The following is a 17,970-nucleotide window of genomic DNA, read 5'->3' as shown; positions in this document are numbered from 1 at the left end:
GACAGGGCAGTAATCGAGGAACCTTTGGCACCCCCGCTGTAGTTAAACTACAATTCCCATTTTACCTGGACAACCAAAGATATGGCTTTGGCTGTCCAGGCAGCGGGGAGTGCCAAATGTTCGACCAGTTGGAGTCTTGTCCACTAGGACCCCTACCACAACTTTGATGATAAACATACAGATTACAAACCTCACCTTGAAAACTTGTGGTGCCGGCATTCTGGTAGATGAGTGGTTGCTGAATAAATCGAGTCTGGGGGGTGGTGCTAAAATTTGGGGTCAGCATCACCGTCTGCTGCTGCAGCTGATGCTGTGGAGGGGACTGGATGACGGGGCGAGGCTGAAGAACGGGTGTGCTCCTCTGAGGGGTGTTCTGCACCGAGCTCTTTACATGTGCTACAGCTTGTGGGGTCTGGGGCTGCGGTGCCAGGGTCTGGTAGTTCTGGGGCTGGGCCTGGCTGTACGTCTTGGGTAAACCAGTGTCCATTGCGGTGTTTGCTTGGTAGCTGGAACATAACTGGTCCTCAAACAGATCCGGGAACTCTCCCACCTGGTTACTGACAAACTGGAGCATTTCTAGAGGAAAAAAAAGAGACAAAGGTTATACTTTTTACTTACTTGTACTCACTATAATGACTGATCCCTGGGGAATGATGTATACAGTGCATTACTATAGATTTCTGGGGGGGGGGGGGGGTGATGCACTGGCTTAGCAAGCTGCTATGAGCAGCAGGAAAATGAGGCAAGGGAGAGGACACTAAGCACTGGGATGAGACTGGAGCTTTGATTTACATTTTCTATGGGGATTTGCTACTGCTCTTGACAGTTCCTGACATGTACAGAGGTGGCAGCAGAGAGCACTGTGTCAGACTGAAAGGAATACACCACTTCCTGCAACACATACAGCAGCTGTTAAGTACTGGAAGACTTAACATTTTTAAATAAAAGTAATTTACACATCTGTATAACTTTCTGACACCAGATTTTTTCCCATTCTCTGGAGCTCCCTTTTAATATCCCATCATGTCTACACATGTATATAAAAGCTGTGCCTTGGTGATCACCAGTTGAAGCACTGTGGTAACCAACAATCATACATATACATGGGGGAAACCCCATATGCACCAGTCAGTGCAGGTTGTGGCTGATGGTTTAATAAAGGCCCTTGAGGCTACCCGTCATCTGCCTATATACATAGGGAATTATGCCAGCACATTCCGGTTCAAAACTAAACAACAAAGGTCGCCTAAAGGAACTAAAACAATGTTATAAAAAAAAAAATAAAAAAAAAAAATCACACCATTTTTATTTATTAAAAGTAAAAAGACCAAATAGGCCTAAATCTAGCCAAAGTGCTTACTATAACCCTGGCTCCAACCCTCAGATTCTTCTGTCTCACAGGTAATACTGCACAGAATAGACAAGGCAACAATAAAGGAGCCCTCAGCTGATGCAAAACTACAAATCCCATCATGGCTGTCCAAAAACAATGAGGATTGTAGTTTTGCAACAGCAGGAGGGCTGAAGGTTCTCTACCCCTGGTTTAGATGAACAGGAGACAGATGCCCCCCTACCCATTCTATCATCTGTTGTTTAACCCATAGACGACCAAAGACGTACCAGTACGTGGGTGCAGGCTGCAATCAGTAGCGGGGCCCTCACCATTAATGGCAGGCTACAGCGATCACACTGCAGCCATTAACCCCTTAAACACCGGGATCGTGGCGTTTAGGTGTAAGTGACAGGGGAAGTGGGGGTCCCGATCGCTGTATCAGACCGCCGGAGGTCTCTTACCTTCCTCCGTGCGGTCCGATCGATTATCTGCTCATTGAGTCTGCTCAATGAGCAGAGCGCCTATTACATTGATCAATGCTATGCCTATGGCATAGCAGCGATCAGTGTATGCAATCTAATGATTGCAGTTTAAAGGGGATATCCAGCGCTACAAAAACATGGCCACTTTTCCCCCTACTGTTGTCTCCAGTTCAGGTGCAGTTTGCAATTAAGCTCCATTTACTTCAATGGAACCGAGTTTCAAAACCCCATCCAAACTGGAGACAACAGTAGGGGGAAAGTGGCCATGTTTTTGTAGCGCTGGATAACCCCTTTAAAGTCTCCCAAAGGGACTTAAAGTGTGAAAAAAAATGTTAAAATTTTTTTTCTAAATACCCCAAAGCCCCTCAAGCTGTATATGGCTCAGTAAGCGAGCACTGATCTAGCTGATCGGCTCTGGCTTACATTAAGTCACCAGGCTGTGTAATATGGCTCTAGAACCCCTGTATCCACAGCTTCAGGTGACTGCAGTACGGTACATCATGCTCCTTTATATACAACACATTGCACTCTCATGCCCAGGACATTACTCGTCCCTTTGCCCAGCACATCTACATTTATACATCCCCAACCCACTTCACACATATATACCCAGCCAGAGTCACTTACTAACATCTCACCTATCTGCTCGACTCTCATAGCAGTACACACACACATATATATATTATATACCCACACACTGCTATATACAGCAGTGCTCATTACTGTGTGTGGGAGTATACCATAAATCACAGTAACCACATCAGCAGTAATATAGTCATTTTTCTAGAATCGTCGTGTTTTATCACAAGATGCTGAGAGATACAGTGATTGCTGGAGTATACGCTGTCCGCTTCCATACAGAGAACACATGTGCACATCTACATCCATGTCTCCATCCTTTACATCACACACAGGATGCAACATTATACAACCAGTGAGCGGGTCATGACTCCACGGGCTGTGTTCACATTGAGTCATCGCCTTCTGTAGGATGGAAGTAAACCAGCTTTTTACCACCCGTCGCTGCAGTAAAGTCTGTCTGGCCACTAACTGCATGGTGTGAACTTACCCTTATTCTTCTCCCGATTAAGCTATATTCCCATTTTATTATTTTTTTATTTGGTTTTCTAAAACAGGCACTGTCACTTTAAAAACATTTGACATAGAGATGTCAAAAGTTTTGATCGGTCAAGTGTTCAGACCCCAACCGATTGCTGGTGGTTGGTTTAAGCTATAGATTGGGGTCTTAACACCCCTCACCCATGAAAACTTATGACGACTCTAATAAATGTCAGACGTCTAGTGACAGCAATGAAAGAGAAAACCATCTATGAAATGCCAAATGTGAACAAGCCCATAAAGAGCTGAATGATCAGGTTATAAACCAGTTATTACACATACACATCACTTTCTCCTACACTTTATTAGGAACTCTGCTCAGATGAAGAACGGGCCGGACTACACCCCAAAGCCTACAGCAAAATGTAAATTGGGTTTTATTTTTTCCTCCTAAAATGGGGCATGTTCTGTATATGGGGCTTTTATCAACATAAAAATCAAGTACTACATTTCAAAAGTTACTAAAAAGTTAAAGGATGACCTTATAAGTAAATACACTTCGAGGAATCATAGTGCTGGGGGATATCCCTCCATATACAGTATAATAGGGAGTCCAGTTATAGATGGTTACCATATAACAGCAGACTGTACTGAATACGCCAGGCATGGTATCTGTATGATGTAACTGGGAGCACACAACAATGCCTCCCCCGTAGCCTCAGGTTACATGTCAGCCCAAAATAGCCCATTACCTCTATTATTCCTGGAAGGAAGGGGGGGGGGGGACGTCCATGCAACTTGTGACCATTGAGGAAAAGTTCAAACTTGTCAGAAGTAACAAACACTGCAGGGACAGGAAGCACCGTATATTACAGACTTAGCGCCCTATTGGATCACCTAAGAATCAACAATTTAGTAGTAGATACCTGGAACAAACTTCCAGCAGAGGTGGTTGGTAAATCTACAATAACAGAATTTAAACACGCCTGGGATAGACATATATCTATCCTAAGATAATAAGAAAGAAAATACTAAAAGGGCAGACTAGATGGACCCAGTGGTCTTTTTCTGCCGACAATCTTCTATGTTTCTATTACACGGGGCCATTACTGTTCAAAAAATCATTAGATCGTTCAAATTTAAACGATAATCGTTCTGTGTAATTGCAGGCAACGATCGAAAAATCGTTTGTACGTAGTTGATCATTGATTTAGATGTGAACCTAATATCGTTAATCGTTCGCTGTAATTCCACATTCCTTCGCTCAAGTTCCGCATTAGTTCACTAATCGTTCAGTGTAATTGCACATTGCTCATTGTTTTGGTGGGATCAGAAGAAATAAACGATCATAGTAACGATCGCAATAACGAGCGTCACTAAGGACGTAATATGGTGAACGATTTCAGGTTAACGATAAACAATCTCGTTTGCGATCGTTAATCATTAAAAATCGCACCTTGTAATAGTACCCTTATGCTGCATTTACACACGGAGCGATAATTTGCCCAATCGATTGTTTAACCATTTTAAAGCAACGATTTGGTTTTTATAACGATCAGCGTTTAGACAAATAAATAGTTGGAAAATTTGTAAGAAAAATTTTTGCCATCGTTTTTAAGATCGCTTAGGCCCATCTTTCACATAGGGTGAATCTTTGAAAAACTGTTTACATGAAGCGATCTTTGAATTTTTAGCGAACGACGTTCTGAGAACATGTTGAAAGATCAAAATGAACGATTTCTAGCTTGTCGCTGTTTGTGGTGTTTACACGGAACAATTATCGCTCAAATGCGAAAATACGAACGATAATTGTTCCACGTAAACGCAGCATTAGGGACCTTCTAGACAAAGCAATTTTTAACAATTAACTATGGCAAACAAGATTATCGTTAACCTGAAATTGTTTATCGAGGTTTATTGTTAACCTGAAATCGTTCAGCATGTTAGTTACAATGAATGTGGAATTACTGCGAATGATTAATGATGATTTTAGGGTCAGATCTAAATCAACGATCAATGACATATGAGCGATTTTTCAATCGTTGCCTGCAATTACACAGGACGATTATTCTTCTCATTCAAACAACGATTTCGCACACAATAATCGTTCCATGTTATAGGGTCCTTAGAGACCATACCGGCTATTGCTGAATGGGGGGGGGGGGGGGGGAAATCGAAAAAGTTGATGGGAAATTCCTTATTATAAGTAAGTTTAACCATTCAGTGAAAGCCAACAGATGTGAACAGAGCCTTAGGGCCCTTTTCCACCGGACAATTATCGTTCGCATAATCGTTAATAATAAACGATCCAACCGACCGCTATTGCGAAAGACCTGAAATTGTTCGTCCATTTAGATGGAAAGATAATCGTTATTCATGATCGTTCTTGCGGTCGTCTTGTCCTCGCTATTGCTTTCGTCACTACTGCGAACGACCAAACGACTTCTTATTCAATGCAAACGATTTGCGAACAAGCAACAATAAAAATAGGTCCAGGTCTTATTAAACGATCAACGATTTCTCTTTCGGTCGTTAACTGCTATTCAAACGAACGATTATCGTTTAGATTCGAACGATTTAACGATAATCTGAACGATAATCGTCTGGTGGAATAGGGCCCTTATGCTGAGTTTTAAGACAGGGCTAAACCCTCCTGTGCGGCAAGCAAATTTACCACAATTTATATGTCTCATCACTGAAAGAGTTAAAATCCACAATGAAAACCTGCAGCACTTCCACAAGAGAATCGCTCCCGTAAAATCCCCAGACTCCATCCACACATATAGTACTGGAATATGCTGCAGATCTGAACACAGCCTTACAGCAACACCCATCTATGTCACAAGACTATGTCACATTCCCCGTTATAGCAGTATAGCAGCAGAGCCCATAGGGCCACATGATGCCCAGCGATGGGACCAGGATATAGATGGAAGACTGTGTGTTTGCATTGTGCTTATCTGTAGCCGGTATTAGGTGACCGTGCCCAGTGACTCAGGATCACACCTTACATGACTAGGAGGCTTCTACCTCTCGTCTCATGACTCAAATCTCCTATAGTAAAAATTACATCACAATGAAACCTTTGTGTCACAGGTTATAGGCGGCTTTATGGGAAAGTACACGGCTCGGGTTCTCTTCATTAGACGCAGAAGGTTTTTTTTTTTTAAGACAAAACTGAGGTCGTCAGACTTTCCATGAATCTGTACACCGCAGGCTTAGCTATTTAAAAGGGTACTCCAGCAGAAAAAGATTGCTTTCAAATTAACTTAAATTCTATTTAAGAATCTCAAGAGTCTTCCAGTACTTATCAGCTGCTGTATGTCCTGCAGGAAGTGATGTATTCTTTCCAGTCACTGCCATCTCTGTCCATAACAGGAATTGTCCAGAGCAGTAGTAAATCCTGGAAAGACTGGAAAGAATACATCACTTCCTGCAGGACATACAGCAGCTGATAAGTACTGGAAGACAGGAGATTTTAAAATAGCATTACTTTCAAATTTGTATAACTTTCTGATAGCAGTCGCACGAGAGTAGCCCTTTAAGAAAAGAGGAAGTCAGAGAGGCCAGCCCAAACCAGAGAGGACAGCAGTTTTAGCCCAAACCAGGACTGACACCTATTCAGAGAAAATCAGAGAAGAACCAAAATGTTGCCAATTTTCCTAAAAATGACAACCCCAATAGCATGTTAAATACGTAGCCAAGCCATGCTCATTCATCTCAATAGCAAGAAAATGATCTACTAGGGCATATGGGCAGAATGGTATAACAATGGCACCAATCACAGCCATTCCCATTTATCTCAATGGAAAGAAAGTCTAATGTATCATACAGGCAGAACGGTAAGCCAGTGTATACTTCTGCATCACTGAGCTTGTCCCAACTGACTGAGCGTAGTCTACCAGGGCAGTGATTTTCAACCTTTTTTGAGCCGCGGCACACTTTTTATGCTTAAAAAATCCCGGGGCACACCACCAACCAAAATGGCACAAAATGACACTAAAACAGTACATATTATAAACATTTATTCTAAATGTATTTATACTCACTCAGTGTGAAACCTGGGCCTGTTTTCTTCTCCCCCCTGTGCTTCTCTCCACCACACTTCTCTCCTGTGCTTCTCTCCATCATACTTCTCCCCCCTGCTTCTCTCCACCATACTTCTCCCCCCTGCTTCTCCCCCCTGCTTCTCTCCTGTGCTTCTCTCCTGTGCTTCTCTCCATCATACTTCTCCCCCCTGCTTCTCTCCACCATACTTCTCCCCCGTGCTTCTCTCCCGTGCTTCTCTCCCGTGCTTCTCTCCCGTGCTTCTCTCCCGTGCTTCTCTCCACCATACTTCTCCCCCCTGCTTCTCTCATGTTCTTCTCTCCCCTGTGCTTCTATCCTGTCCTTCTCTCCACCATGCTTCTCCTCCCTGCTTCTTTCCTGTGCTTCTCTCCACCATACTTCTCCCCCCTGCTTCTCTCCTGTGCTTCACTCCACCATACATCTCCCCCCTGCTTCTCTCCTGTGCTTCTCTCCACCATACTTCTTCCCCCTGCTTCTCTCCCCCTTACTTCTCTCCCCTGCTTCTCTCCACAATACTTCTTCCCCCTGCTTCTCTCCCCCTTACTTCTCTCCCCTGCTTCTCTCCACCATACTTCTTCCCCCTGCTTCTCTCCACCATACTTCTCCCCCCTGCTTCTCTCCCCTGCTTCTCTCCACCAAACTTCTCTCCCCCCTGCTTCTCTCCGCTGTTTCTCTCCCCCATCCCCAGGTTTCTCTCCCCCCTTCCTCACCTCTTCCGAGATGGTCGCCGCTGCTGTCCGCCTCACCTACTGGCCGGCCGTAGGGCTCGGACATGCTCCTCCAATCAGCGGAGACCGGGAGCGTGGTGCGCTGTGGCGGGCCGTAGCGCACACGTTGATTGGATGCGTGCATCACGGCCCGTCGCAGCGCACCACGCAACCGCCCACATTATAATCCGCCACCGATCGCTGCGCATTGCCGGGGAACAAAACACAGGGGCACCATAGTTTGGGGAACTTTCCCCGCGGCACACTGGTTGAAAATCACTATACTAGGGCATACAGGCAGAACAGTATGCCACTATATACCGCCATGTACCCGAGCCAGGCCCATTTATCTCAAAGGACTGACCAAATCGTGGCCACATTTGGTGTAACATTATCGGATTACAAGGGGCAGGCGGTCACACTAGAAAATAACAATACAGTGGTGGATTACGGTCATAATCTGCTCCGGGACCGCGCTTGTAATCCAAATCACTTTTAAACCAAAGCAAATTTTGCCATAAGAAATCACTGGTATGCAGACAATTGGTTCCACACCCCAAAATAATGATTTTTTTTTTATTCTGAATAAGGGCTCGTTCACACAGAGCAAAAGCAGCTGAATTTCTGCGCTGAATCAGCGCTGAAATTTCAGCCGTTAAAATAGGTACAGAGCTAATTTCCATTGTGTTGAATGGAAATTCTGCTCTGCAGTTCACACGGTGGAATTTCTGCACTGAACTAATCCGCTTTCCGCCAGAAGAATGAACATGTTCATTCTTCCGCTAGCGGAAGCCTATACAAACCAATGGGGCTCTGATTTTCTGTTTCAGCGCTGAATACAAGCGTAATACAAGCGGAAATTACTCGCTGAATCAGCGCAGAAATAGGGAAAAAAGGGGGAGGGGAGGAGGATTCTAGTATATATTCTGGTAGTTTAGTTTACATGCCAAATTCAGCGCTGAATGCATGCGGATTCAGCACGGATTCCTCGAGTATTCCGCGCTGAATTTGGCAAGAGCTGATTACGAGCTGAACACTTTCCTAGCGGAATACGCAGGGATTCTGCTTACATTCTGCTTATATTCTGCTCGGAAATCAGCGTCAGTTGATTTGAGGCGGAAATATTTCCTCGCGTAATCCGCCCCTTTTGCTCTGTGTGAACGTAGCCTAACATGTAAAATAGATAAAACAAACATTCAGAAACAGCAGATTCTGAGGATGGAAAACACAAGGGCTGACAGACTGCAGGGAGCATGAAGGAATGAGCAGGGCAGATGTGGGCACATACATGCAGCGCTCTCTGTCCGGGGAGAGAGGGGTTACAGCTATGGAGAGATTACCTCCACAGTCCTGTCCCCTGATGTAAGTCCCAGCCTGAAGTGAATCTGCTATGATTTGGAAGGTGAGGGAGACCTCCTGGGTCAGAGTACAGGGCTGTAGACCCCACTATGCAGACCATGCCCCTCCCCCACTCACACTCCCACCCAGTACAGGGAGCTCTTAAACCAAGTTACAATTTTGAAAAACTGTGAGCTCTTAAACCACAATGCTCTTAAACCAAGTTATTCTTAAACCAAGGTACCACTGTGTGTGCTTAGAAATGGACCAAACAGTCATTATTAGACTATGGACCAGGGATGAGGAACCTTCGGTCCTCCAGCTGTTGCAAAACTACAACTCCCATCATGCCTGGACAGCCAAAGCTTTAGCTGTCCAGGCATGATGGGAGTTGTGGTTTGGCAACAGCTGGACAGACAAGGTTCCCTACCCCTGGTATGGATGAACAGGTACGGCTCATATACACTGACATACTCTTCTGCCCCCGTGTACAGCCCCCATACAGCCCGTACCCAATGTGGACCCCCCCTGGATAGGTTTAGACAAGGTTCCCGTCAATCATAGAGCCCACTGAATGTAGAAAGACAAAGTCAGACAGTCTGCTGCACAGTGGACACAGACTAATCCCATTGACTTTAATAGGATTCATCTGCTTTCTGTTTGTTAGATCAGGGATGGGGAACCTTCAGCCCTCCAGCTGTTGCAAAACTACAATTCCCATCAGCTTTAGCTTTGGCTGCCCAGGTAAGATGGGAATTGTAGTTTTGCAACAGCCAGAGGGCCGAAGGTTCCCCATCCCTGGTTTAGTAGAATTTAATCAGACAAAAAAAAAAATTTAATTACAGCAGACGTCACTTTTCTTGCCCGTTCAGATCCAGCTAAATAAACTGAAACAGAGCTGAGAGATGCTGGTGTGAACGCCACCTTATCCAGCCCGTCACATCCTTAGTCTGGTGTAACTTCTTACATCACCTTTAGGGTGCGTTCACACCTACAGGATCCGCAGCAGATTTGATGCGGTGTTCAGTTATTTAAATGAAATCTGCTGCGGATCCGGTAAGTGTGAACGTACCCTTAAGCATCTCTGTCTACAATTGTAGCAATGTGTGGCATATTAAGCCACGCCCCTTTGTCACATAAGTCGCAGGCAGCGTCTACAACAGCTTCAATTGCATAAAAATGCTCCACAACTGCACGGTGTGAACCCGGCCTGAGAATGCCCACCCGATATATTCATAAGCACGGTAAAGTAGCGCCAGTCGGCGACTACTCCCATACTGTAACCCTGACAAGAAGCATTAGATCTGTGAGGGCTTCGCAGTGGTTCCAAATCTTTGACCCCCATCATAGCACAACAAGGCATCATGGGAGTTGCCGTTTTGCACAATACAATCTACCTGGTTGTCATGGTTACAGTATGGGAGTAGTCGCCGACTGGCGCTGCTTTACCGCGCTTATGAATATATCGGGTGGTCTTTCTCAGCCCGTGTTCCCACCGTGCAGTTGTGGGACATTTTTATGAAATTTAAGTTGTAGTAGACGCTGCTTGCGACTTGTGTGGCAAAGGGGCATGGCTTAATATGCATAGTAAGATTATAATATTGTGCTGCATTTTAAGCCACACCCCTTTGTCACATAAGTCGCAGGCAGCGTCTACAACAGCTTCAATTGTATAAAAATGCTCCACAACTGCACGGTGTGAACCCGGCCTGAGACAGACCGCCCGTTGTGACTACTCCCATACTGTAACCCTGACAACGGCAACAACCTCTGATTGCAAAACTACAACCCCCATCACAGCACAACAAGGCATCATGGGAGTTGTAGTTTTGCACAATACAACATAGCTGGGGGTCACTGGTCACTATTTGAGGGGTCCCTGACACGTGACCTCTCACAGATTCCCCCCACAATAACTTTCATCACAATATAAAAAAAGTGGAGTTCCCCTTTAAGAACCGGTAAAGCGTAAGCAGCAGGCTCGTGTCTCTCACCATCAATGTCTCCCAGGGTGAGCTCATCCCCCAGCTCCGTCAGCGTCTCCATGTTTTCTATACTCATTCCTGCAGTTTCCATAGAGCAGATGAGAAATGTCGCTTTCCTTGCGCTCCCCGCCCGGGGACCCTGCGCCTACTCGCGGCTCCTGTCACTTTTCTTCCTAAACTCAACAACCTGTCACAGGCGAAACCGACGCCATGTTCCTCCAGCACCGCCCTCCGCTGATATGACGTCACACCCTACTTTGCGTGTCGAGCCTCGTTGTGGACATAGAGAGCTAAAGTAAAGTACAGTGATGAAAACGAGGCTTGGCTTTTCCTTCCCCCTCCACCCCTCCCATCTTTTCTGAGAAAGCCCCCACTGGACGCCAGGCGTGTGGGTGAGGCCCCGCCCACTCCTCTTGTAATAGCGCGTGCTGGTTGTTTTGTTGTCAATGAGACCAGGGGACGCTGACCAATCAGAACGCTTGGCATGCTGTGGGGTGATACGACGTCACCGATCAGGGGATCTATATTTGCATAGGAGGCCGGCGCCTTCACAGAACGGTTCGCTGTGTCTCCCGCATATGAGAGACTGACAGCTGTGATCTCATTGTTAACCATCTGTGTGCCGTGTCACATAATAAACCGCATATAACGCTGCCCTGACCTGCGGTTCCCGTGTGTACTAGACATGAATAACGTGTAACTTCTTACTGTCATAATACGTTTGGAAAAGGCATAAAATAGGAAATAATAAATACAGTCATCTATTACGGTCAGCTTTATATTATACCCTGATGACGTCACATACATTGTTCACGTGATGCTGTAGCCAATCAATGATCTCTGCATAATTTACATCCATATGAGGAGAGACCAAGGAGAACTGTGATTGGCTGATGTGTCATGTGACCAACGTATTGGCTGTTTTATATCATAGCAACCAATGACCGCACAGCTTTCATTTTACCAAAGGAATGTGAAACATGACAGCTGAGCTGTGATTGGTTGCCAGGGGCAACAGAGAATCTTACTATAGGGCCCGTTCACACTACGGAATCAGCGCCGGGATTGACATGTCAGTTATTTGAGCGGTCAATCCCGGCGCTAGACCTACCATTCAAAGAGATTGAAGGCAGGATTTGTCTGCGCGGGGGGGATGGGTGTCAGCACAGAATCTCCGCGGTGATTTCGTAGTGTGAACGGTGCCTAAAGGGGTTTCTGGTGGTAGACAACTTTTAATGTACTGCTGCTGTTATATAGAAAGTAAATAATAGCCCATACTTCTCTCTCCGCGCTCTCCTGTTGTCCTCCTGTGGTGTCACCGGCGTCCCCTGATCACCGCTGATGCCACACTTTTCAGACAAACTCATCTCGTGAGTGACAGCCCACTTAACCAATCACTGGTTATAGCGCTGTCCCGTCTCAGTTAGTGATTGGCTGAGTGGGCTGTTGTTCAGAAGTGGTGAACCCGCTCTTTTTTTTTCGTGCAGACGGCGGAATCTTGCAAACCATAGAATGAAGCCTATGGGACCAGCAGAGATGTGTGGAAGCGGGGGCGAGCTGTGGAATCTGCGGCGGGTAATCCGCCAGCTCCTGTAGTGTGCACATACTCTGACAGCAGCAGTATATTAAATGTTGTCTAACACCGGACAACTCCTTTAAAGTGTCACTGTCACTTTACAAAACTTTTGACATGTCATAGAGGCATAAAAAAGCGCAAAAAATGTCAGCGCCTATATGCCTCTGTTCACACTGTAGGTTGCACGCTGCATGTGGGTTAAAGGGGTAAAGCATTATTTCATTAAATAACACACATTACAAAGTTATACAACATTGTAATGTGTGTTATTTAGGTGAATAGCCCCCTTCCCCATGTTCCCCCCGGCCCCACTAGACCCGGAAGTGTGATGCCGTATACTTACGGAATCACTGTCGAACCCAGAAGCCATCTTGGGACGATCACATCATCTTCAGGAGGCCGGCCGGACCGCTCCAGCCCACCCTCATGCCGGCCCCCCTCCAGCTCGTCATCAGCTGATCAGCCGCGATTGGCTGAGCATAACAGTGCTCAGCCAATCGTGTGTCTAGTGTGTGGTAGTGAACAGACGCACATGGGAGACACAGAGACTTTTTCTTCAAAAGCTGCACCTATTCCTAGAATGCAGTGCTAAGATACTCAGGAGAGGACAAAGCAGAGAACACCCCAACCCACGCCGTGAACACTTCTAAAAGAGCAGGACAGTATCCTGAAACAAAAGGAACTGATCTGGAAAGAGCAAAGTTGCTAGAAGCCTACGTACTCTATCTCGCTGCGCAGGTTTAACCAAGTAAACGTGGACACCTTGCTTAACTCAGGTAACAAGGTCTGGGGCTTGTGTCACCCTAATAGGATGGGTCACCCAACACTGTAGGGCAACAGGTGGTATCATAACAACAAAGGTTGAAACACGGGCACAAGTATCTTTCTACTTTCAAGTATTCTTTAGTATTCTACTTCTTCTTCTTCTAACATTCCGGCAGAGCACACTTCTACCCTGGGTTGGGACTCTCAACACAAACTCCACTACTCTGAACTCTCAGCACAAACTCCTCTTTACGCAGATTCTGTTCTGACAAGTATACCGTCTATGATCAACTGTTGTACAAAGCGTTTTCACAGTAAGATTTTATTTATGATAACAGGACTCATTGATCATTGTTCTGGCACCTACACAGTAAGTACTTCATCCTTGGGTCATCTCCCCTTTCTGTGGGTGGTGGTACCGATAGTCTGGGTGGGTCACAACTCCACACCAGACCACCGTAATAATTACCCAAGGGACCCCCTCACAGCCCGGCAGGTCACCGACCACAGGGGTAAGGGTATAGTTGGCCACCTTAAACTAGAAGCAGGTGTGCCTCCATACCTGTGTGCCAGGTACATCCACTGGCTAAGCTATACTCCGACCAACCACCACAGAAGTGGTGTCACATGGTACCATCTAGCAAGTGACCGGTCTAGCACACACCACATTACAAAATTTTAGCCCCTCCTGGGCTAACAATAAGGCTGCCTCCTGTTGGCCTGCACTCCACCCATGTCTTGCGGGTGCTATAAATAAAGATTTGGCTCCTATCTGCCCAGTTGTAGGCTTACTTAGCCCAGGAGAAGCCATTGCTAGTGTGAGAATGCTAGAGTAGGGACCATGTCTTTGAGGACACCTTAACATGGTGACATCATGGTACACTGATCGAGTAGTTTGCTAAGATCCTCATTTTTTAATGGCTACAGAACAGGTGTTTATCGTGTGTACGCTGGGAGGAGTATATACGGTAAGCACCTGCACCTATAGGTTGCTGTTAAACCTTCTGTTTGTTTTGTATGTCATAGAGAAAACTTTTGACACCTCTATATGACATGTCAAAGGTTTTGTGAAGTGACAGTGACACTTTAAAGTGACACTGTCACCCCCTTTTATGCATTCTGACATCTTTGCACAGGTGTAAAGGGTCAATTTAGCGGTTTTCATACCTTATTTTATATCATGCGTCATGGTGCTTGTTCAAGTAAAAAGTCATCTTTTATCAGCTGCAGATTATGTTAAGTGGGCGGGGCCTCAATGCATTAACGCCACTTAGCCCCGCCCACAACACTACCATTGGCGCCGCCCCCTCACCAGCCATTGGAACAAGCTGGCCTAAAGGTCTAGGCCCCACCCCCTTTAGGTCGGCCCACCAATGGCCAACAAGGGGGCGGGGCTAAGTGGCGCTAATGCCGTGAGGCCACGCCCACTTAACATAATCTGCAGCTGATAAAAGATGACTTTTTACTTGAACAAGCACCATGACCTATGATATAAAATAAGGTATGAAAACTGCTAAATTTACCCTTTACACCTGTGTAGAGATGTCAGAATGCACAAAAGGGGGTAACAGTGTCACTTTAAGCCAAAACCATGTATGGATCATAATAAATTGGATAAAATAATGAACGTCTAAGTTTTTTGCTAAGTTTTCTTTAAAAAAGCATGACAGAAACTGGGCAAAATTGCAGTGTGTGAGAGCACCTTTATGACTCATTAGAATGGCAGAAATGTGGATTACATGGAGCGGTGTCCTGATGGCTATTTGAAGTACAAGGGGTGTACCCGCTGAAGATTAGAGAGATGGAACATGTGAATTATTTAACTAGAGAAGGCAGGTCAGACAAAATATTTTAGCATTTACGGTATAACAATAATAAATAAACCATTACGAGGGGGCACATGGTACATGGTAGATCAGAAATTTTGGTAATTTATATTGGGCGCTGTAGCACCATCAGGCTTAAATGGGCGTCCTTGTTATAGCAAACTTTGCATAAAACAGTGCAAGCTTAAAGGGATTGTGTCATAAGAAAATGACATTGTTTAAATAATGTTTTTATGTGAAACATATTTTCTAAGAATTTTTGATGAAATTTTTCCTAATTTTCCATGTTGCTGTCTATATTATGAAAGAATCAGGAAATCTTGCAGTTTTCATTCTCACCACTGGGGCCAAACTAAGCTGAGACTTCCTGTTCTGTCTGTAGTGATAAGAGGAGGCTGCTGTAAAGTGATTTCTACAGCATTGCAGCGTCATGCATAGCTCCCAACTGTCCCGGATTCCGCGGGACAGTGCCGTTTTCTGGGTGCTGTCCCGCGGTCCTGGAACAGTACCTAGTGTCCCGCATTATATGTGGCCCCACCGAAAAAAACAATAAACGAGTAACTCACCTGTCCGCCGGTCCCAGCAGCTCCTCTCCCGGCAGAGCGTGCACCCCCGTCATCCTCCGGGGCGGGCAGCGGGGTACAGAGACACTGACTGTACCGGAAGTGTCCTGCAGCCTCTGTCATGAATTACTTCCGGTACAGTCAGTGTCTCTGTACTTCGCTCCCCGCCCCGGAGGATGACGGGAGTGCGCGCTCTGATGGGAGAGCAGCTTCTGGGACCGGCGGACAGGTGAGTTACTGGTTTATTGTTTTTCTGGTCGGACCACACAAATGGGAGGATTGGCTACTATGTGGGCACTATATGGGGGGATTGGCTACTATGTGGGGGGATTAGCTACTATGTGGGGCACTCTATGGGGGATTGGCTACTATGTGGGGCACTATATGGGGGGATTGGCAACTATGTGGGGCACTATATGCGGGGATTGGCTACTATGTGGGCATTATATGGGGGATTGGCTACTATGTGTGGCACTATATGGGGGCATTGGCTACTATGTGGGGCACTATATGGGGGATTGGATACTATGTGGGGCACTATATGGGGGACTGGATACTATGTGGGGCACTATATGGGGGATTGGATACTATGTGGGGCACTATATGGGGGCATTGGCTACTATGTGGGGCACTATATGGGGGATTGGATACTATGTGGGGCACTATATGGGGGCATTGGCTACTATGTGTGGCACTATATGGGGGGATTGGATACTATGTGTGGCACTATATGGGGGATTGGCTACTATGTGGGGCATTATATGGGGGCATTGCCTACTATGTGGGGCACTCTATGGGGGATTGGCTACTATGTGGGGCACTATATGAGGGGATTGGTAAGTATGTGGGGCACTATATGGGGGGATTGGCAACTATGTGGGGCACTATATGGGGGGATTGGCTACTATGTGGGCATTATATGGGGGATTGGCTACTATGTGTGGCACTATATGGGGACATTGGCTACTATGTGGGGCACTATATGGGGGATTGGATACTATGTGGGGCACTATATGGGGGATTGGATACTATGTGGGGCACTATATGGGGGCATTGGCTACTATGTGGGGCACTATATGGGGGATTGGATACTATGTGGGGCACTATATGGGGGCATTGGCTACTATGTGTGGCACTATATGGGAGGATTGGATACTATGTGTGGCACTATATGGGGGATTGGCTACTATGTGGGGCATTATATGGGGGCATTGCCTACTATGTGGGGCACTATATGGGGGCATTGGCTGCTATGTGGGGCACTATATGGGGCATTGGATACTATGTGGGGCACTATATGGGGGCTTTGGCTACTATGTGGGGGATTGGCTACTATGTGGGGCACTCTATGGGGGATTGGCTACTATGTGGGGCACTATATTGGGGCATTGGCTACTATGTGGGGCATTATATGGGTGCATTGGATACTATGTGGGGCACTATATAGGGGGATTGGATACTATGTGGGCACTATTGGGGGGATTGGATACTATGTGGGGCACATATGGAGGGATTGGATACTATGTGTGGCACTATAATGGGGGATTGGATACTATGTGGTGCACTATAATGGGGGATTGGATACTATATAGGGCATTTTTGGGGGGATTGGATACTGTATCGGGCACTATTCAGTCAGCAGCATGTGGTGACTGTAGGGGAGTGGCTATGGAGGGTTGCTATGGGGGCGTGGCTATGGAGGGTTGCTATGGGGGTGTGGCTATGGAGGGTCGCTATGGGGGCATGGCTATGGGGACCGTGGCGCACATGTTCCTCTTTGCTCTTTGCAAAAGTTGGGAGCTATGCGTCATGTGACACCAGTAGATAGAGGAGACAATAGCAGCTCCCTGTGGAATGACCTTTTCAATGGTCACAGAGTACACAGAGTTATGTTTTACATTCATCTCAAGAAGACAGACTCTGTCTATTGTCGTCTTTGTCCATGAGTCTTGCTGTAAAGCGTGTCACTAAAGGCTGTTAAGAACAGCCCAGGCAAGATGGCAATATACAATAACAATATACAAAAAGTGAAATTATTGCAGTATCGGCCAGTAGAACATCACTACACATTAACTGTAATGCGGGCACATTCGGGGTCTGCCCGCACTCCAATTAGCCATAGCAGACAATGTAAATTATGGCCGGGAGTCGCACTTTACATTGTGTGCACAGTCTATTTAGTGCACAACAACTGCAGACAGGATTACAAATGTAAACAGAAGATATCAATTAATTTAGAATTAAATCTGTTAAATCCTGAATGAAACC

General features: G+C 46.0%; 1 protein-coding gene across 2 annotated transcripts in view; it reads right to left on the bottom strand.

Moving 5' to 3' along the window:
- SREBF2 (sterol regulatory element binding transcription factor 2) overlaps window positions 1-11,332 on the bottom strand; it is a 34,745-nt gene extending 23,413 nt beyond the window's left edge. For both annotated transcript variants that reach the window (XM_069967300.1, XM_069967302.1), the window contains exons 1-2: window positions 10,982-11,332; window positions 196-576 (exon numbers count right to left, since the gene is read on the bottom strand). In XM_069967300.1, coding sequence (XP_069823401.1) covers window positions 196-576; window positions 10,982-11,063 — 463 coding nt within the window. In that variant the 5' untranslated portion in view covers window positions 11,064-11,332. The remainder of the gene's footprint in view (window positions 1-195; window positions 577-10,981) is intronic.
- Window positions 11,333-17,970: the final 6,638 nt, after the last annotated feature.

The sequence above is a fragment of the Dendropsophus ebraccatus genome, chromosome 4, assembly GCF_027789765.1.
Source record: "Dendropsophus ebraccatus isolate aDenEbr1 chromosome 4, aDenEbr1.pat, whole genome shotgun sequence".
In the NCBI taxonomy this organism is placed as follows: Eukaryota; Metazoa; Chordata; class Amphibia; order Anura; family Hylidae; genus Dendropsophus; species Dendropsophus ebraccatus.
Note: the sequence above shows the minus strand (reverse complement) of the source record. Positions and strands in the feature narration are given on the sequence as shown.